The sequence below is a fragment of the Rana temporaria genome, unplaced genomic scaffold, assembly GCF_905171775.1.
Source record: "Rana temporaria unplaced genomic scaffold, aRanTem1.1, whole genome shotgun sequence".
NCBI classification, from domain to species: Eukaryota; Metazoa; Chordata; class Amphibia; order Anura; family Ranidae; genus Rana; species Rana temporaria.
The window spans coordinates 50,250-72,707 of NW_024404545.1; the positions used below are offsets into that span (position 1 = coordinate 50,250).

The 22,458-nt window shown below is 45.5% G+C and overlaps 1 protein-coding gene across 1 annotated transcript in view; it reads right to left on the reverse strand.

Moving 5' to 3' along the window:
* The window catches only part of LOC120922173 (carcinoembryonic antigen-related cell adhesion molecule 1-like), a gene marked incomplete at its 3' end in the record, with an annotated part of 73,230 nt that overhangs the window by 47,524 nt on the left and 3,248 nt on the right, over positions 1-22,458 (reverse strand). The window contains exons 2-3 of the mRNA XM_040334642.1: positions 7,757-8,059; positions 1,806-2,087 (exon numbers count right to left, since the gene is read on the reverse strand). Of these exons, the coding sequence (XP_040190576.1) occupies positions 1,806-2,087; positions 7,757-8,059 (585 nt within the window). The remainder of the gene's footprint in view (positions 1-1,805; positions 2,088-7,756; positions 8,060-22,458) is intronic.

Below are 22,458 nucleotides of genomic sequence, written 5' to 3' on the forward strand. Positions count from 1 at the left end.
CCGCCGGCTGACGCGTTTTGAAGCTCAAAGCCTCTTCATCAGAGCCCAGCAGTGCCCAGGTGTGCCCTCTCATTAAGACAGCCCTGCCTAAACCTTGTGGACGGCCTTCCCAGAAGAGTTGAAGCTGTTATAGCTGCAAAGGGCGGGGCCAACTCAATATTGAACCCTACGGACTAAGACTGGGATGTACATGTTCATGAAGGCAGGTGTCCCAATACTTTTGACAATATAGTTTATGTAGTCAATTTCAAGAATGAGGAAAAGAGGTTGGCTACATTCATAAATAAAACATGGAAAACAAATGTAGCAAATCTCAGAAAGTCAGATCACAGTAACAAAAAGGGGAATTTGGAGATTTGGAGGAGGCCGGGAGCAATAGAAGGGAGTTTTTGGTTTAAGAACACATACTTTTTTTTTTAACCAAAGTTTAGTGTCGCTTTAAAAATCTTTATTTACAAGCAGAACTCTTATAGCATCCTTCACCAAATATGGCCTATCAAAACACTATTACTGAGGACTCAGCCGAGTTTAGTGTCACTTTAAGATCTCCCAACAGTTAAGCATTTCTAAGGAATGTGAACAATAATCCCTGTGAATTATTTCAAAATACCCATTATCAGTGGCGGTGCGTCCATAAAGGGCGCAGGAGCACCACCCCCTCTTTCCTGCACATGTCTACCATCATAGATAGTCATGAAATGCATGAATCTATCTATGGTTGCCAACCCCTCTTCAGGTGTTCGGCCCCTTGTCGAGCGCCAGAAGCCTGAATTACAGCAGCGCCTGATTAGAGCCATAGGCTCGAATAGGCTTCCATAATGGTAAACAGCGAGCGCAATGCTGTGCGTTCGCTGTTTACTCATTGTTGTGTTTGGGAAGCGAATAAATTGCTTTCCTAACACTGACCCGCCTCTCAGCCAATCAGGTGCTCAGGTCTGGTTACCCGTCACCTGATTGGCTGAAGCGGCAGGCACTGTGATTGGATGCCTATCGGGCATTCAATCATAGCAGAGGAGGGGAAGAGGACGGGAGAAGACATCGAGGACTCGGAGCGTGGAGGACAGCGCAGTGACCCGAGACAGGTAAGTGCTGGGCGGGGGATGGATACTGGCAGCATTTGATGGGGCACAGTAGTGGCAATTGATGGGCAGACTGGCAGCAATTGATGGAGCACAATAGCGGCAATTGATTGGGCACAGTAGAGGCAATTGATGGGCATACTGGCAGCAATTGATGGGGCACAGTGGCAGCAATTGATAGGGCACAGTAGCGCCAATTGATGGGCACACTGGCAGAAATTGATGGGGCACACTGGCAGCAACTGATGGGCACAGTAGCGGCAACTGATGGGCACAGTGGCAGCAATTGATGGGCACAGTGGCAGCAATTGATGGGTACAGTTTGATGGGTGGCTGCGCTTGATGGGCACAGTGGCTGCGCTTGATGGGCACAGTGGCTGCATTTGATGGGCACAGTGGCAGCAATTGATGGGCACAGTGGCAGCAATTGATGGGTACAGTTTGATGGGCACAGTGGCTGTGCTTGATGAGCACAGTGGCTGCATTTGATAAGCACAGTGGCTGCGTTTGATGGGCACAGTGGTTGCACTTGATGGGCACAGTGGCTGTGTTTGATGGGCACTGTTGCTGCGTTTAATGGGCACAGTGGCTGCTTTTGATGGCCACAGTGGCTGCAATTGATGTTTTTTTTTATTTTTCAGTTTGTTTGCACCCCCCCCAAAAAACTTTGAGCACCAGCCACCACTGCCCATTATCCATTCTTGAAACATATCATATAATTCTTACCTGATACATTTAGCTGTATGAGGTTTCGGCTGGTGTTGGTGCTGACAGGGTTTCGGATGGTGCAGGTGTAACTTCCACTGTTGCTCCCTGTGATTGGTTGGAAGTAGAGGTAGGAATCCTGGCAGGTCACATGGGGCTCAGAGCAGATGTTTTTCCCATCACGGTCAAAGGTGTACGTAGTGACAGTCTGGCCACTGGCATTACAATGGAGAGACACATAGGAGCCACCAATGAGATTATTAGAAGTAACATTTCCAGTGAGGACAGGAGCATTGAGAAAAGCTGGAAATGGAAAATAAAAGGCAGTTGTTTGTAACACAATCTTATTGTCAATATCCACATGACCTCCAGAAGATTTACACCCCCCTCATGACCAGGCCATTTTTTGCGATACAGCACTGTGTTGCTTTAACTGACAACTGCGCAGTCATGCAACGCTGTACCCAAAAAAATGTGCGTTTCTTTTTTTCCACAAATAGTTTTCTTTTGGTAGTATTTGATCATCACTGCGTTTTTTTTGTTCACTATAAATAAAAGCCGACAATTTTGAATTGTGAAAAATATATACTATATTATTATTTTTGATATACTAGTAATGGCGGCGATCAGCAACCTGTAGTGGGACTGCGATATTGCTCCGGACATCTGACACTGACACTTTTGACACTTTGTGGGAACCTGTGACACCATACCTCCCAACCCGCCCGGATTCTGCGGGAACTTCCCGCACAGACTGCATCTTCCCACAGTCCCGCACAGGGGTTAATTTTCCCGCACAGGAAGAAGAAGGTCAGAGGGGAGACATGCTCTTACCGGAGCGGAGCGCTGTGTGGTCTGCGGCTGCTGAAGAGAAGAGGAGAACCCAACAGGCTGTGTGCACAGGTAGGAGACAACAGCAACCCCCCCCCCCCCGTGGCAATACCCCCCCCCCCCACGCACAACAACTGAGATGAGATCCGCTGCAACCCCACGCAACCCTCATCAACGTCGATCGCGACAATCACCCTCCCCGCTCAACAACTGCGATCCGCGGCAACCCCCCCCGCTCAACAACTTTGATCCCCAGCACCCCCCCGAACACAAGATGTCCCGCAGTGGATTTTCGAAATGTTGGGAGGCATGGTGACACCAATACAGTGATCAGTGCTAAAATTATGCGCTGTCACTGTACTAATGACACTGGCTAGGAAGGGGTTAAAAAGCTAGGGCAATTGAAGGGTTTGTGTACACTATGTGTGGTGCTTTTACTTTTGGAAGTGATGGATTTCCTTTGCCTGGCAATGAAAATCTATCACTTTCTCCCTGTCAGGATAGAGCTGCCTTGTTTACATAAGCAGAGCTCTGTCTTGTGTCTCTGCTCTAAGATCGGCAGGTGTCGGTGGACATCCATTGGCTGGCACCCACTGAGAAATCACATTAGAAGCAGTGCTCCGGCGCCTCCTACCTGGAACTGCATATTTATGTGTATATATTTGTGATTCTGCACAGGGCAGCCACTCTGTAGAAGTAAGTCTGTTATAGGGCAGTCGGCAAGTGGATATAATATTAGAGACTTATAATTGTGGCACTGACATAGGTAAAACTGGAGCTTACAGAATACATGGACTGGGAAATATAAGACGGTAACCTTCACAGAAGACCTGCATACTTCTCACCTCTTATCTGTAAAACCACTGTTATATGTAATAAACTATTTCAGTGATATTTAGTTATATTTTTGAGTCACATTACAAAAATTGAGGGCTTTGAGTTCCTGTCTGAGGCCTCGTACACACGACCGAGAATCTCGTCAGGAAAAACCTGTTGTTTCCCTGACAAGATTCTTGGCAAGAAACTCTTGCCGCCCGAGTGTACTGACCTTCATTTCAAAAGAACCGCGGTTCTCTTGAAAGGAAAGAACACGGTGACGTCATCGCGTACAAAAAGCATGCGCTCACCCTACCTATGCCGTGGAAGCTACCGCGCATACGTCAAAGTCATTTCAAGGATGCGCAGGTTTCCACGGCGACAGGTAAGTATACACACTCTTGGGTTTCTCGTCTGGAAACAGGCAAACTAGAATCTCGACGAGAAATAAGAGAGCAGGTTCTTTTTTTTTTTCTCGTTGAGATTCTTGCCTGATTTCCAGACGAGAAACCTGAATGCCTTGTACACATGAATGGGAATCTTGGCAAAAAGCAGTTTTCTTGCTGTTTTTTGCCGAGAAACCCGGTCGTGTGTACGAGGCCTGAGATCCACTGCATGTTTAACCGAGCCTCTTTCTGAGATTTGTTGTTTACAAGTTAAAAACTGTTTTATTTTGCTAGAAAATTACTCAGAACCCCCCAAACATTATACATTTTTACTTTCTAACTCCCTAGAGAATAAAATGGCGGTCGTTGCAATACTTTGTCACACCGTATTTGCGCAGCGGTCTTACATATGCACTTTTTTGGGGGAAAATCTACTTTTTTTAGTTAAAAAATAAGATAACAGTAAAGTTAGCCTAATTTATTTATTTTATATTGTGAAATATAATATTAAGGCGAGTAAATTGATACCCAACATGTCACGCTTCAAAATTGCGCCCGCTCTTGGAATGGCGACAAACCTTTAACTTTTAACAAACTTTTAACAAAGTTTAACTTTAAAAACCTCCATTAGTAACGTTTAAAAAATTCTACAGGTTGCATTTTTTGAGTTACAGAAAAGGTATAGGGCTAGAATTATTGCTCTCACTCTACCGATCACGGCGATACCTCACATGTGTGGGTTGAACACCATTTTTCTTAGTTATTTGACTTTTTATTTTTTACACTGTGTCACTTTTATTCACATTACAAGGAATATAAACATCCCTTGTAGTGGAAAAAAAAGCATGACAGGTCCTCTTAAATATGAGATCTGGGGTCATAAACACCTCATGTCTCATATTTACAGAAAAATGCAATAAAAAAATTGCCCTTTTAGAGTTATGGGTGTGTGGCGCTGTACCTAATCAAAATAATTTGTTTGCACAAATAGAGCTTTCTTTTGGTGATATTTAATCACCTCCGCAGTTTTATTTTTTTGCACTTTAAACAAAAAAAAAGACCTACAATATTGAAAAAAAAAAGTTTTACTTTTTGCTATAATAAATATACCAAAAAAACAAATAAAAAAACAAAAACTAATTTCTTCATCAGTTTAGGCCAATATGTATTCTATATATTTTCGGTAAAAAAAATTGTGTGTATATTGATTGGTTTGCGCAAAAGTTATAGCTTCTAGAAATTAGGGGATAGAATTATGGCATTTTTATTATAATTTTGGCGACGATCTGCGATTTTTAGCAGAAAAGGAGTTTGCCACAGCTTACTGACTGTGTACTGTTTGCAGGCCACATCCCTAAGTGCCCATTCACACCTAGGCGTATATACGCCTGAAGCGCGACGCCGCAGCCGCCCCTGATACGCTGGAGGGGTGAGTTTACATTGTCGGCTATGGAGATGGTTCACATCTCCACGCCGAAGGCCGAACGCCGAAACGCCTGAAGCCCAAAACAAGTCCCGGACCTTTTTTTCAGGCGGCTTTCGGCCATAGCCGACAATGTTGATCACCCCTCCTGTGTATGTTACCGCGGCGTATTTTACCGTGTTTTGTCAAGGCAAATCGCGGGACAAAACGCCGCAATTTGTCGCAGCAATTCGCGGTTAAATACGCCACATTGTAGTGTGAATGCAGCCTAATACATATAGTAAAAACAAGTTCCTCAGGTTGGGATTTTAAACGGACCACAAACAGTAATCGTAAAAAAGTTACAAATGTATTAATATATATCCGACAAATAACAAAAATTCAAGATAATAAAAACAAACGCATGTGTTGGGGCAGATGGGAAAACAGCTGAAAAGGGAGCCCAAAAACTGTCACCCGACAGAGCATCTTGTCTGATATATATTAATACATTTGTAACTTTTTTATGATTACTGTTTGTGGTCCGTTTAAAATCCGAACCTGAGGAACTTGTTTTTTACTATGCGATTTTTAGCGGGACTGCGACATTGCAGTGGAAAGATTGGACACTTTTGACACTTTTTGGGACCATTGACATTTATACAGCAATCAGAGCTAATAATAGCCACTGATTACTGTATAAATGTCACTGGCAGAGAAGGGGTTAACACTAGGGGGCGATCAAGAAGTTAAATGTGTTCCTGGGGGTGTTTATAACTGTGGGGGGAGGGGACTGACTGGGAGTAGAGATAGAGCACTGTTCCTGATCACTAGGAACATCAGATCTCTCTCTACTTCCCTAATAGAATGGGGATCTGTCTGTTTACATTGACAGATGGCAGTTCTGTCTGTCTCAGAAGCAATCGTGAGACGCTGGCGGACTTTGCGGCCACCGACTATGTGCATCGGGTCCAGCGTCACACCTTTGCTGTGCGCCCCCTATAGCCCTTAAAGTGTTTGTAAACCCACTTTTGTAAGTTACACCTACAGGTAAGCCTAGATTAAGGCTTACCTGTAGGTGTTAGCAATATCTCCTAAACCTGCAGATATTTGCTGAATGACAGGCACCGATGTCTACGGCGCATGTGCCATAGACAACGGTGCGCAGGCGCACTAACAGTAGCCGATCTAAGCTCGGCAGTGCCACGTTTGACGCTGTAGACATGGCGGCAGTGGCGGAAGGCACGGAGGAGAACTTAGGGGGCTTCGTTCTCAGGTAAGTTGATCATAATGAGCTAGTAGCTGTGCCTACTAGCTCATTATGACTTTATCTTGCAGGGTATTTAAAAAAAAAATGTTAAAGGGTTTACTTCCTCTTTAAAGCAGCCGCCGTACAGCTACGGCAATTCATTCAGGGGAGTCAATCTGCTGCCGTATAACAACACTGATTGGTCGGCAAGGTGTTGAGTCTAGTTTAAGTCTATGTGGTTGAGGTTGATGCGTTTTTCAGGCATGTTTTGTGTTGCATTTTCAAATCCGTGTTTTTGAATGCATTTTGAATTTTGTCTTGTGTTTTCTTTTGTTCCCTTTAGGCTGCATTCACACCTAGGCGTAGGCGATTTGCGGCGTTTTTTACCGCGATTTGCCGCAACAAATTGTGGCGTTTTTTATCGCGATTTGCTGCGACAATGTCGCGGCGTTTTTTACCGCGGTTTTGTATAGGTCAGTGTCGGGTATGGAGAACGCCGAAACCGCCCGATATGCCGTGACAAAAAATGGTCCGGGACTTGTTTGAGCTTCAGGCGTTCGGCGTTTCTGCGTTCGGCGTGGAGATGTGAACCATCTCCATAGAGAATCATGTTATTTCTCCCCTTCAGTGTATTGTAGCGTCGCGCTTCAGGCGTTTTGTCGCCTAGGTGTGAATGCAGCCATAAAACACTGTATATAGCTTGTTTCTAAAGAGCGGGTTGGGAAGCTGGTCGCAGTGTCCTTAACAACCGATGAGTCATCAGCTGTCAGCGGGCTTCCCTGCCGACAGCTGAATGTAAAAAAAAATATTGCGAGCTACAAAAATTGTGAAAAAATTCTGGTGTCTTTATTCAACCTTACCAACTATGTAACTATCCATATATATCCCATATTTTGGGGATACATTCAGGGGCTAAAAGTCATAGCCCCTCCTTATTTCCTACCACTGGCCAGTGGTATATTTATTGGGGCCAAGAAATTGGAAATGTTATTGTGTTCATTTGCACAAATAGTAATTCCAATGTGATGTTTACTTAAAATATAAGTTTGATAAACCGTGCCACTACTATCATGTATCGTAAACATTTTGCAGCTACCATTCGTTCATTCTATAGGTCCTCTGCTTCTAGAAAATATATAATATTTTAGGGTTTTATGTGTGCTTTAATGTAAAAATTGTGCACTTTAGCACGTATGCGAAATCTGCAACATAAAAGGTAAATAAGCGCAATGTAAAAATTATAACAATTATAATTTATAGTCCAACAAAGTAGTAAATTAATACTTACGATAGACTCTCAGCTCATAGGAGACATCCTTTACTGTTGTAACGGGAGGCTGCACTGCAGTAAAACGGTAAGTCCCGTCATCTGCAGATATCAGATTATCCAGTCTCAGAGTTCCATTGTCATACAGCTGACATCTTCCTGCATAATCGGGAATACATGCTGGAGGCAGAGGAGGGGAATATCCTGCTATCGGGATGCCTTTAAAATACCAATTTAATACAAGTCCCGTATTTGAGAAAGATTCAGTAAAATAAATAAAATTCCCAAGTGTTCCATTCACCACCTCCGTGTCAGATACAACACCTGTAGGAAAAACACACGATTACATATGTGTGGGTAATATAAATGTAAATAAATGGTTGTATACAAGATCTTCTGGTCAGATTTAGCATTGAGGCTCGGTTCACACTGGTGCGATGCGAGGACCCGTGCGAATCCAGTGCGGTTTCCCACATCGCACCCGACTCACAGGCCGTTCCCACTGCCATATGCAAACTGCTGAGGGTGTCAATACAAAGTTAATGACACCCCCTGATCGGTTTGCATATCGCAGTGCAAACTGTCAGTTCAGACATGAATCGTATTGCATGAGTGTGAACACCCAATGCGATCCGATTCTGGTGCGGACCAAAAAAAGGGGTCCTGCACGACTTTGGTCTGAATGCGATGCAAATTCAGCCATACAATCTGTATGGCTATATTTGCATCGCACAGACATCGCATGTGATTTGCTCAGCAGTCACATGCGAGGTCGCACAGGTGTGAACTGAGCCTGAAACCTAATCCTTTTTATTAGTCTCTTCACCTGTAGATTTTTTCTTTTTTTGTTAAAATACAATACTTAGATTAAGAGTTAAGCGACTGTGCAATGTTCTGAGCGGTGCATTTTGGGAAAATGATGTCATTAACCACTTAAAGGGGTTGTAAAGGTACATTTTTCTTTCCCTAAATAGCTTCCTTTACCTTAGTGTAGTCCTCCTTCACTTACCTCATCCTTCCATTTTGCTTTTAAATGTCCTTATTTCTTCTGAGAAATCCTCACTTCCTGTTCTTCTGTCTGTAACTACACACAGTAATGCAAGGCTTTCTCCCTGGTGTGGAGAAAGCCTCTTGAGGGGGGAGAGGGCGAGCAGGAGTGTCAGGACGCTCTCTACTTTGCAGATAGTGAAAGGAGCTGTGTGTTAGTGGGCGTCCTGACACGCCTGCTCTCCCCTTCGCCCCTCAAGAGGCTTTCTCCACACCAGGGAGAAAGCCTTGCATTACGGTGTGTAGTTACAGACAGAAGAACAGGAAGTGAGGATTTCTCAGAAGAAATATTGACATTTAAAAGCAAAATGGAAGGATGAGGTAAGTGAAGGAGGACTGCACTGAGGTAAAGGAAGCTATTTAGGGGAAAAATGTTTTAGGCCTCGTACACACGGACGGACTGTCCGATGAAAACGGTCCGCCGGACCGTTTTCATCGGACATGTCCGCTCAGAGATTTCTGTCTGATGGTTGAACACACCATCAAACAGAAATCCGCGCGGACATGATACGCGGTGACGTGGCCGCGCCGTCGCCGTGACGATGACGCGGCGACGTGCGCGGCCCTGGAAGGTCAATGCTTCCATGCATGCATCGAATCACTTCGACGCATGCGAGGGCTTTCGGCCGAGCGGACATGTCTGGTGAGTCCTTAACAGACGACCGAACATGTCCGACGGACAGGCTTCCAGCGGACATGTTTCTTAGCATGCTAAGAAACATTTGTCCGCTGGAAACCTGTGCGATCCGCCGGAAAATTGTCCGGACCAGTTTCAGCAGACATGTTCGGTTGTGTGTACGGGGCCTAACCTTTACAACCCCTTTAAGCCCTGAGCCTCTTTCTGAGATTTGGTGTTTACAAGTTAAAAAAACATTTTTTTGCTAGAAAATTACTTAGAACCCCCAAACATTATATATATTTTTATCTAACACCCTAGAGAATAAAATGACGGTGTTTCCAATACTTTTTGTCCCACCGTATTTGCACAGTGGTCTTAAAAACACACTTGAATAAAAAAAAAAAAATAACAGTAAAGTTAGCCCATTTTTTTTTTATATTATGAAAGATAATGTTACGCCGAGTAAATTTATACCCAACATGTCACGCTTCAAAGTTGCGCCCGCTCGTGGAATGGCAACAAACTTTTACCCTTAAAAATCTCCATAGGTAATATTTAAAAAATTCTACAGGTTGCATGTTCTGAGTTACAGAGAAGGTCTAGGGCTAGAATTATTGCGGAGATATCTCACATGTGTGGTTTGAGCACAGTTTTCATATGGGGGCGCTGCTCATGTATGTGTTCACTTCTGAATGCGAGCTTGTCGGGATGGGGTGCTTTAAAAAAATAAAACAATTTTTTTCTTATTTATTTTACTTTATTTTATTTATTTTGACACAGTTTTTAGAAATAAATTTGGGTCACTTTTATTCTTATTACAAGGAATGTAAACATCGCTTGTAATAGAAAAAAGCATGACAGGTCCTCTTAAATATGAGATCTGGGGTCAAAAAGACCTAAAATCTCATATTTGGACTAAAATGCAATAACAATAAAATGATGTAATTATATATGTAGCGCCCCTTGCTTTCAGCATGGGCACTACGCTTTAATTTAGTGGGGGGGATGGGAGAGTTACCTTGCTCCCATTCAATGTTTGTCTAAATTTGATGATCTCTGTCATTCTGGAAATTCCACTGGGTCAGACTGTGGTCAGGGAGTGCAGTGCCACCCCTGGCCTGCAGCTGGCGCTAGAGGGGTTTTGGCAGAACAGATCTTCTCCCAGCAGCCAATTAGAGGATGTTTTCCCTCGCGGGGCATGCTGGGGGAGGGTATATCTGTGAGAGAGGTCATGTGTCGAATACTTTCCGCGGGGTCCCCGTTCCAGGTGCGGTACCCACCTTCAGGATACGCGCATCCATGGACCCCGCCGGCGTGGCCCACCTGGCCAGAGCTGAACTTTGCAGCGAACCTTGTTCTGATGAGAGAAGGGACCCCAGTGCTCCACTGGGTTCCGAGGCCATCTGAAAGGATCCTAGTTTGGGATCGGGTGTCCGGACCACTGAGAGGTATGCCTGCTGTCATCTGGGGACCATTTGCAAAAGAAGTCTACTGGGAGGATTCTCTGTCCTTATTTACTTAAGTCCTCTATAGAAATTGGCCTGTGGTGGGGGCCCTAGAGTCAGGTCTGTGTGAGAGACCTGTTCCTCCCAGTGTTATTCAGAGTGACGCTTCGGCTGCCAGGCCTGTTATAGGGGTCTGTCCGGGGGCACTTTCCCCACTCCGAGCAGAGTGGCGACGTGTATACATTCAGTTTGATGCAGAGCAGAGTATTGCTCAGTTCTATATCCAGGCCTGATACCTCATGGTTCTATTTCTTCCTTCATCAACCTTGACCTTCCTAATGTATGTTGATGTTGGCCGTGTTTGGCCTGGACAATAAAGCATTGAAAACTCTATATTGGATGTCTGGACCTCCACTCACTGCTACTATTCTCACAGTCACACCCTTGCCAGGGTAACTTAGTAGGCCAGTCCCAAATCATTCAGCGGCTCCTCCAGGGGTAGCGCTACATATATAAAAAAATTAAAAAAATTGTTCCTTTCAGACCTATGGGTGGAAGTGACGTTTTGACGTCGCTTCCACCCTGCAGTGATATGGAGACGGGTGGGAGCCATTTTCCCGTTACACTCCCGCAGCCGATAAAAGTGATCTTGCGGCATATCCACCGCAGAGACCACTTTTGTCTTGTAGCGGACCGCCCACTGAAGAAGAGGATACTGGGGTTATGGTAGCTAGCTGCTACCATAACAACGGTATTCCTCTTCAAACAGCTAATAATGGGAAATAATAATTATAATGGAAAATGAAAGGGTTTTTTTTTTTACACACTCTATCTACCATTTTGTGTAAAGCACCCATTTGCCTAATATCTTTTGACACATTCGGGTTGATTTACTAAAGGCAAATAGTTGCAGTTGCTCCAGAGCTTAGTGAATAAGGTAAAGTGTACCAATGGTCAAGAATTTTTCTAATTACTTTATTTCGTTGGATTTATTGATACACTGTACTTATTCAGTATTTTTGTACTTTGTTATCTTATTGACATATTTTCTGTTTGCATAGACTATTACCCTCCACGGGTTCCTGACGAAGCCCTTTCGGGCGACACTAGTAGAACCTCATTACGTGGGTTGAGATGAAGACCACTTGCATCCACATGCATATGTAATATCATTTCTATACGATAGTCTGAACGTTTTTAATATGCATCAAAAAGTATATATTGTATATTTTATATTCTCTTTTTTATATTTTTTGTAAAAATACATTTTTGATATATAAATGAAAATTGTCGTTATGGCTTTAATGATTGAGGTTTGACCAGGCCTTTATATTTCTATATTGTACATCTGTCCATCACGCTACAATTAAAGTCCCACAATCTTTCCTGCTACAAGGAAATCTCTCTAAACTATTTTTTCTAGAGGGACTCGGTAGCTGATGGTCATTTATCTTTAATCAGTGTTGTGCTCTATCAATCTATTTATAAATAAGGTAAAGCTTCACTTTGCAAAGAATTCCCAATAACATGCAAGGAACATTAAAAAAAATGCATTTTTGCTTCCACATGATTGGATAATGGAAGTCAGAAGAGCTTCTGCTCATTTACTAAGCTCTGGAGCAACTTCTCTTGCAGAGGGCTACTGCACTTTGCAAAGTGCACAGTCTATTTTCCTTTAGTAAATCAACCCCATAGGTTCTATTCACACCACAGAGGTGCAACCGAGCCAATGCCTTTTTGCGTGTTTCTGCACAACATGTTTAGGGCAGCTGATTAGTTTCAATGGACTGTCCTATGTGTGAGAAATGTGCAAAAAAGGTGTCTGCACCATTTGTAAAATAGTGCCACACCAAAACACATAGTACTGTGGCGCAGTGCATTTTGACGCATTCAAACACATGTTAGCAAGGTGCATGAGGGTGCCATTTACAGTTATGCAAAAGAATAGCACTTTGTTGTGTATGCGTGATTTTGCACGTGTTTTCACAATGCAGCAAGCTTGAACAAAGCCTAAGGCCGGGTTCACGTATGTGCGGCCGGGGGTTCGTGGCTGGGGTCCGGTGCGTGTCTTTTCATCGGTTTCAGGGAAACCTGCATTCAATTTGCACATAACTCTCTATTTTGGGCTAAATTATTACTCTTATACAACCATAGATCATGCACAAAGGAAAAAGCCTCAGAACAATAGCCATATTTGATGTGGTGTGTGTTTGGAAGTAAACAGTGATGATTTGCCAATAGTACTGCATTGAACTGTTTATTTTTGTACAACTTTATTGAAATAACACAAAGTAATATTTCATTCTTTTTTTTTCACAGCACTGCAAGCGTTGTGATGTGCCCCAATACGACATTAAGAAAAAAAATAGTGTCCTACTTTTTTCAGCACACTCTGAACACACAAAACATGAAGCAATCCATCTTGTCTATGCTGGCTGCGTCGATCGAGGCGGCCCAGCACAGCCTAATGCATATTGTGTGAAGAGCCCTTTGCATGCTGGGGCGGTGACATCACAAGGGTGGCCCTGCCCTTTATCTATTTAATAACTGCCAGGCGGAGGAGCAGGCAGGCAGTCAGTGGTTAGCCTTCAACGAGTGCAGAACTATTTTTTTTTTTTCCGGTCTGGCGGGCAGTGTGATGATGAATTTACATCAGGGGATATTATTTTTGTATTTAATAAAGGAATTGTCAAAAACCGTCTTTGTGTTTTTTGGGGGGTAAAGGAGTAGGGGTACAATGTACCCTGTACTCATTCACATGGGGGGATGAGGATCTGGGGATCCCCTTGTTAAAGGGGATTCCAGATTCTGATAAGCCCCCACCCACAGATCCCCACAACCACAGTTCAGGGTTGTGGGGAAGAGGCCCTTGTCCCCATCAACGTGGGGACAAGGTGCTTTGGGATGGGGAGCAGAGCCATCAGCTGATATTTGCTTTCTAATTACTGATAAACGCGTGTTCAGAGGCATTTGAACAGCTTTTTTAACTGCCCCTGAACACATTCAATGTTATCCTATGTGTCCATGCACACAGTCACGTTTTTCTGCGTTTTTGGGCAGTTGCGTGTATGCTCGTTTTCAGAAGCAAAAAAAATGGGTTCAAGCGCGGCACTGGCGTTTTGCCACAATTTCGTTTATAGGCGTTTTTAAAGATGACCTATTTATTTACAATAGAAATCTCAAAAATGATGGCAAATGATGAAAAAAACATAAAAAAAACTAATTACTTGCATTGCATTGTGGACAATCCACAACTTGTGGCAGGTGACGTGGCAAGTGGAAAATCCACAACTTGTGGTAGGTGACGTGGCCAGGTGACGTGGCAAGTGGACAATCCACAACTTGTGGTAAGTGAGCTCCTCTGTGACTCTCCTAGGGCTGAATGCTGGGACGCTGCATGGCAGTGTGGTAACCTGACTGTCGGTTCCCCTATACCTCCACTGTTTAAGTGCTGGGGAATACTCTGCTGCAATCTTCAGCTGACTATCTTCAGCTGTTTGCCTTTCAACATCCATTACCTGCCGTGATGCCTGCACCCTAGCTGCCCTTATTCTATTGCTTTACCAGCATAAACTTTTACCTACTCTTTGTTCCCCCTTGTTCGCTACGGTGGACTTTGGTCAGCGAATTTGCACTGCGGTCCTTCACTCCGGACCATTCCTCCTGAAGAAGCGGTTCGCCGCAAAACCGGTAGAGGTTCTTCTATGACTCCCCCTCACATCTGCTAATACCTCACGGCTCCTTCCGTTTTGCAATAACATCTTCTGTATCTCTATGTGGGGTTGTTAGTCCTAGCCTTGTTTTATTTACGGAACATTGTATGTTTTTATGTATAATAAATGTAATTTTTTATTATATCGACTCATGTTATCAGTACCGAGAAAGTCCATTGATACACATCTTTACTAGGTAATAGTCTGTGTGAGTCTGTGGTGCTAGCAGCCACTACCCCTCTATTCCTGGTGTCCCTTTATTTCCTTGTGGTAGGTGATGTGGCCAGGTGATGAAGCAGGTCACGTGGCCAGTGGACAATCCACAACTTGTGGCAGGTGACATGGCCAGGTCATGTGGCCAGGTCATGTGGCAAGTGGACAATCCACAACTTGTGGCCGGTAATGTGGCCAGGTGACATGGCCTGGTGACGTGGCAAGTGGACAATCCACAACTTGTGGCAGGTGACGTGGCAAGTAACGTGGCCAGGTGATGTGGCAAGTGAACAATCCACAACTTGTGGCAGGTGACGTGGCCAGTGGACAATCCACAACTTGTGGCCAGGTGACGTGGCAGGTGACATGGCCAGGTGACATGACAAGTGGACAATCCACAACTTGTGGCCAGGTGACGTGGCCAAGTGACGTGGCCAAGTGACGTGGCCAAGTGATGTGGCCAGATGACGTGGCCAGATGACATTGCCAGGTGATGTGGCCAGTGGACAACCCACAACTTGTGGCCAGGTGATGTGGCCAGTGGACAATCCACAACTTGTGGCCAGGTGATGTGGCCAGTGGACAATCCACAACTTGTGGCAGGTGACATGGCCTGGTGACGTGGCAAGTGGACAATCCACAACTTGTGGCAAGTGAACAATTAGCTTGTGGCTTGGCTTTCCATGCTTTTTTGCACCTCCTGTTCTTCGTGTGTTCTTTTCCCTGTCATTCCATTTTATTACACATAACTTAATTTTTGAACTTATCTGTTTTGGTTTCTTTGTATGCATAGATTGCATGGGTTGTTACCAACGTGGTGAAAAATGTCATGTCAATAGCACCTTTATTAACAAAAAATAGTGACATGTGTAATACTTATTTTACCCGCTGCATGTTCTAGGCAAAAGAAACCTGTTTAACCACTTGACAACTGGGCACTTAAACACCCTTAATAACCAGACCAATTTTCAGCTTTTGGTGCTCTCACGTTTTGAATGACAATAACTCAGTCATACAACACTGTAACCAAATGAAATTTTTGTCCTTTTTTTCCCACAAATAGAGCTTTCTTTTGGTGGTATTTGATCACCTCTGCGTTTTTTTTTCCCGCTATTAATGAAAAAAGAACGAAAATTTTGTAAAAAAATGAATTTTTCTTCATTTCTATCATATCATTTTGTAAAAAAGTAATTTTCCTCATACATTTGGCCTAAAATGCATACTGCTACATATTTTTGGTAAAAAAAAAAAAAAAATTTGGATATTATTTAGTCTGGGTGAAAGTTATAGGGTCTACAAGCTTTGGTACCAATTTCTGAAAATTGAACAATTTGATCACACCTGAAGTACTGACAGCTTCTCTCATTTCTTGAGACCCTAACAAGCCAATAAAGTACAAATACCCCCCAAATGACCCCTTTTTGGAAAGTAGACATTCCAAGGTAGTTAGTAAGAGTCATAGTTTTTTGAAGTTGCCATTTTTTCCCACAATTCTTTGCAAAATTAAGATTTTTTTTTTTTTTTTTCATACCAATATTGTCATTATAACAGGTTATTTCTCTCACATGGCATGTATATTCCACAAATGACACCCCAAAATATATTCTGCTGCTCCTCCTGAGTATGGCGATACCACATGTGTGAGACTTTTACACAGCGTGGCCACATACAGAGGCCCAACACCGAAGTAGCAACTTCAAGCATTCTAGGAGCATAAATTACACATCTAATCTCTCAACCACCTATTACACTTTTGAAGGCCCTGGAGCACCAGGACAATGGAAACGCCCACAAAGTGACCCCATTTTGGAAAGCTAACACCCCAACGTATAATCTATGAGGCATAATGAGTCTTTTGAACAGTTCATTTTTTTGCAGATGTTTTTGGAAAATGTGGAGAAAAAATGAAAACGCATTTTTTTTACACAAAGTTGTCCATTTATAGGATATTTCCAACACATAGCATGTACATAGCAAAAATTACACCCCAAAATATATTCTGCTGCTCCTCCTGAGTATGGCGATACCACATGTGTGAGACTTTTACACAGCGTGGCCACATACAGAGGCCCAACACCGAAGTAGCAACTTCAAGCATTCTAGGAGCATAAATTACACATCTAATCTCTCAACCACCTATTACACTTTTGAAGGCCCTGGAGCACCAGGACAATGGAAACGCCCACAAAGTGACCCCATTTTGGAAAGCTAACACCCCAACGTATAATCTATGAGGCATAATGAGTCTTTTGAACAGTTCATTTTTTTGCAGATGTTTTTGGAAAATGTGGAAAAAAAATGAAAACGCATTTTTTTTACACAAAGTTGTCCATTTATAGGATATTTCCAACACATAGCATGTACATAGCAAAAATTACACCCCAAAATATATTCTGCTGCTCCTCCTGAGTATAGCGATACCACATGTGTGAGACTTTTACACAGCGTGGCCACATACAGAGGCCCAACACCGAAGTAGCAACTTCAAGCATTCTAGGAGCATAAATTACACATCTAATCTCTCAACCACATATTACACTTTTGAAGGCCCTGGAGCACCAGGACAATGGAAACGCCCACAAAGTGACCCCATTTTGGAAAGCTAACACCCCAACGTATAATCTATGAGGCATAATGAGTCTTTTGAACAGTTCATTTTTTTGCAGATGTTTTTGGAAAATGTGGAAAAAAAATGAAAACGCATTTTTTTTACACAAAGTTGTCCATTTATAGGATATTTCCAACACATAGCATGTACATAGCAAAAATTACACCCCAAAATATATTCTGCTGCTCCTCCTGAGTATGGCGATACCACATGTGTGAGACTTTTACACAGCCTGGCCACATAGAGACCCAACATCCAAGAAGCACCATCAGGTGTTGTAGGGACTGCAGGCAGCAGGCAGGGACGTGGTCAGCGACAATGAATGGAATTGTCCAGGCAGCAATATTGTTCATAGTCGGTACATAGCCAGCAGTGCCAAAATATTGGTCCTGGTAGTAAGGCCAGGAAAGAATGGGGACAGGGGTAGAGGCTTCTCCCACCCAAATCTCTTTGAAGCCTCCGGGCAACCAGACCCTAATCTGGGAATGAGAAAACTAAAAAATTATTTTTTTCATCCAGAAAAACAATTCTGGAGCCCCTCACATGTGTGAGACCCCTGTGTTCCCACTAGCATAGCAGGGTAAAAGATCAATCCAAGGGGCAGGCAAAAAACGTGGTCAAACAGTCCAGGGTCAATTCCAGAGCAGGCAGATGTAGGTACAGTTTAGGGCTAGGCAAAAGAGTGGTCGTATAACAAGCCAGGGTCAGTTCCAGAGAAAGCAGAGGTATTTTTAGCATTAGGCAAAATCGTGGTCGTATAACAGTCCAGGGTCGGTTCCGGAGAAGGCAGAGGTATGTAGAGTGCAGTGGCATAAGGGGTGTGGAGGAAAATGACAGGGAATTTGAATTTTGTTTACCTAATAATTTTCAATAGTGTGGTAACGGCGGAAACATGCACCTAAACAGAGGCCTGGTTGGGAGGGACAATCGGGACAATAAACTGTTGTGTCTCTTCTGACTCCTCCTCTGGCGCACACCCGGCATTTCTTCTGACGGGCTGCACCTGTTCGACGGGGGGGGATTTTGTCAGGAAAGTGCCGTTCGTGAAGTCTGCTCACGCAATCAGTGCGAAGAATGTCTGGTGGCATTTCAGGGAACAAAAGGACGGTGATAACGTCTTCTTGGTAGAGTAGATATGGAACGGGATTCTGTGTTGCTTTTTTGTAGATAACATAAGAGTTATAGAAGGCCAAACTGAAAAAGTAAATGGACACTTTTTTATACCAGTGACGGGATTTTCGGGAGGGAAGATAGGGTTCAATCATCTGGTCATTGAAGTCTACGCCACCCATAAATAAATTGTAGTCGTAGACACAAGATGGTTTCTGCACTGGGCCGCTTCTTTTGGGGACTTCCACGTAGGTGTCATTGTGGATGGTGGTGAGCATGTGGACATCTCGTCTGTCCCTCCACTTGACAGCCAATAGCTCCTGGTTCCGTAAAGACGTCGTCTCTCCTCGTCTCAGCTTCTGATTCAACAATTTTTGGGGGAAGCCCTTTCTGTTTATTCTCACTGTGCCACATGCTGGGGTGTCTCTCCGGTAAAGATTTCTAAACAGGGGCAAGCTGGTATAAAAATTGTCCACGTAAAGGTGGTATCCTTTTCCAAGTAGTGGATAGATGAGCTCCCAGACGACTTTTCCACTTGTTCCGATGTATTCGGGGCATTCGCGGGGATGTAGTTGGGAGTCCTTCCCTTCGTAAACAATGAAGGAGTAGATGTACCCCGTGTCTCGGTCACACAGTTTGTACATCTTCACCCCATATCGGGCCCTTTTGCTTGGGATGAATTGTTTGATGCCCAGCCTGCCGTGGAATTTTACAAGGGACTCATCTATTGATATATTTTGTTGAGGGGTATATAACTGGGGGAATTTTTCAGAATTTTTTTTTAGAAGTGGCCGAATTTTAAATAATTTGTCAAAAGCAGGGTCATTTCGGGGAGGGCACTGGGTGTTGTCATTATAGTGGAGGAACCGTAGAATCATGAAGTATCGGGATCTGGGCATACGGGATGAGAAGACGGGCATGTGGTGGATGGCTTTGGTAGACCAATAGGAGTACCCTTTGTTTTTTTTTTGAGAGACCCATATTGAAGGTCAGGCCTAAGAATATTTTAAACTCCTCTACGGTCAGGTCTCTCCAATGAAAGGGGCGGGCATAGCTGGAATCGGGGTTGCTTACAATAAATTGCTGAGCGTAGAGATTGCACTGGGCCACAATAGATGACAATAATTCGTCTGTAAAAACTAAATGAAAAAAATCAATCATGTCAAAATTATCGGTGTTCACCTGTACACCTGGTTGGGCGGTGAAAGGGGGGATACTTGATGCTCCAGAATTCGAAGGCAGCCACAGGGGGTTTTGAAGGCCATAGGGAAGGCTGGCATGGCCCCTATCCCTTTGGGGCAGAGAGGACACCCTACTGGTGCCTGACCTTTGTTGCACTGCTTGCGGGGTGGACGGCACTGCTTGCGGGGTGGACGGCACTGCTTGCGGGGTGGACGGCACTGCTTGCGAGGTGGACGGCACTGCTTGCGAGGTGGACGGCACTGCTTGCGAGGTGGACGGCACTGCTTGCGAGGTGGACGGCACTGCTTGCGAGGTGGACGGCACTGCTTGCGAGGTGGACGGCACTGCTTGCGAGGTGGACGGCACTGCTTGCGAGGTGGACGGCACTGCTTGCGAGGTGGACGGCACTGCTCGCGAGGTGGACGGCACTGCTCGCGAGGTGGACGCCACTGCTCGCGAGGTGGACGGCACTGCTTGCGAGGTGGACGGCACTGCACTAGTAGTAGGCTGCTCCACGCCAGAACGCCTTCTTTTAACGGGCACAGGTTCCTCCTCTGAATCAGTATCAGACCCGCTTCCTGTTACGGGCTCATAGGCCGAATCGGAATCGGACAGAGACTCCTCGCAGCTGTCATCAGACGCCCATAGTTTCTGGAAGGCCTGCTCGGTGGTAAAAAAATGTTTTGCCACGTTTTATCATGTGGTGTGGGATTGCCCGGTGATCCGGGGTTACTGGGAGGAGGTGGCGGGCAAAATTGCTGCCGCCACTGGCCTCCGAGTGCCACTGGACCCTAAGGTTCTTCTCCTGGGTATCACGGAAGGGGTCACACAGTCTACACACGCTGGTCTACAACTGTTCTACCTTAGTTTCTACGCCAGGAAGGCACTTTTGCGCCAGTGGAGACTAACGGCCCCCCCAACGGTGGCTCAGTGGCTTGCCCTGGTAGACTCCGTGTTACCTCTCTTCAAGCTGACATACATGGGGCGGAAGTGCCCCCAGAAATTTGACAAGGTCTGGGGTTCGTGGGTGGCGGCTGGGTCCACCTCTGTGCGGTAGTGTGGCTGACGACACCCTTAGACCTGTGACGCCCTACATGACCGAATGCCTGCCCTTATTGCCGTGTCCAACCCCACGCGCTACCCCCTACATGCTGAAAGTGATCTGCCCTTGGACGGGGACCCCGGGGTCACGAATCGCTAAATGCCATTGATCCACAATGAAAGGCTACCACGAGCTCTCTCCTCTGTACCACTATAGAGACTTGCGCCTCGCCCCCCCCCCCCCGCTTCGGGGGGAAAATGATTATTACCCTGCACTACACATGAGCAATCTTCATTTTATCCGACCTCCCGACCTAGACCCGGCTGGGTCTCATTCCAGTGTCATACTCTGTACCTAAGTTAGTAATCATAATGTGTTGTACTTCCTGAAATACTGAATTTTGCTGTACCACAGTTCTGTTAAGCTGTTAATCTAAAACTCTGCATTGTCCTGTCTCAAATGCTTCCTTTTGTATCAATAAAAACATTTCTGTTAAAAAAAAAAAAAAAATGTTTTGCCATACTGGTGGCTAGTGAGGCTGGACTGCAGAACACTGGTGGGCACTAGTGGCACTGCAGTGGCGCAGGTGTAACTGATGGGCAAATGTGGCACTGGTGTGGCTCTGGTTGCACTGCTGTGGCTCTGGGGTCACTGATTAGCAGGCGGCACTGGTGGGCACAGGCGTCACTGCAGTGGTGCAGGTGGAACTGGTGTGGCACTGGTGGGGCACAGATGGCACTGGTGGGGCACAGATGGCACTGGTGGGGCACAGATGGCACTGGTGGGGTGCAGATGAGCACTGGTGGGGCGCAGATGAGCACTGGTGGGGTGCAGATGAGCACTGGTGGGGTGCAGATGAGCACTGGTGGGGTGCAGATGAGCACTGATGGGCACAGGTGGCACTGATGGGCACAGGCGGCACTGATGGGCACAGGCGGCACTGATGGGCACAGGTGGCACTGATGGGCACAGGCGGCACTGATGTGGCTCAGATGACACTGGTGTGGCACTGGTGTGGCTCAGATGACACTGGTGCGGCACTGGTTTGGTACAGGCGGCACTGGTTTGGTACAGGCGGCACTGGTGTGGCACAGGTGGCACTGATGGGCACAGGCGGCACTGATGGGCACAGGTGGCACTGATGGGAACAGGCGGCACTGATGTGGCAAAGATGACACTGGTGTGGCACTGGTGTGGCTCAGATGACACTGGTGCGGCACTGGTTTGGTACAGGCGGCACTGGTGTGGCACAGGTGGCACTGATGGGCACAGGTGGCACTGATGGGCACAGGCGGCACTGATGTGGCTCAGATGACACTGGTGTGGCTCAGATGACACTGGTGCGGCACTGGTGTGGCACAGGCGGCACTGGTGTGGCACAGGCGGCACTGGTGTGGCACAGGCGGCACTGGTGTGGCACAGGCGGCACTCGTGGGCACAGGTGGCACTCGTGGGCACAGGCGGCACTCGTGGGCACAGGCGGCACTTGTGGGCACTTATGGGCACAGGTGGCACTTATGGGCACAGGTGGCACTTGTGGGCACAGGTGGCACTGATGTGGCAGTGTTGTGGCACTGATGTGGCAGTGTTGTGGTACTTTTGTGGCACTGGTGTGCACTGGTGTAGGACAGGTGGCACTGGTGGGGCACTTGTTTTGGCACAGGTGGCACAGATGGCACTAGTGGGGCACAGATGGCACTAGTGGGGCACAGATGGCACTGCCTGGGGCACAGATGGCACTGCC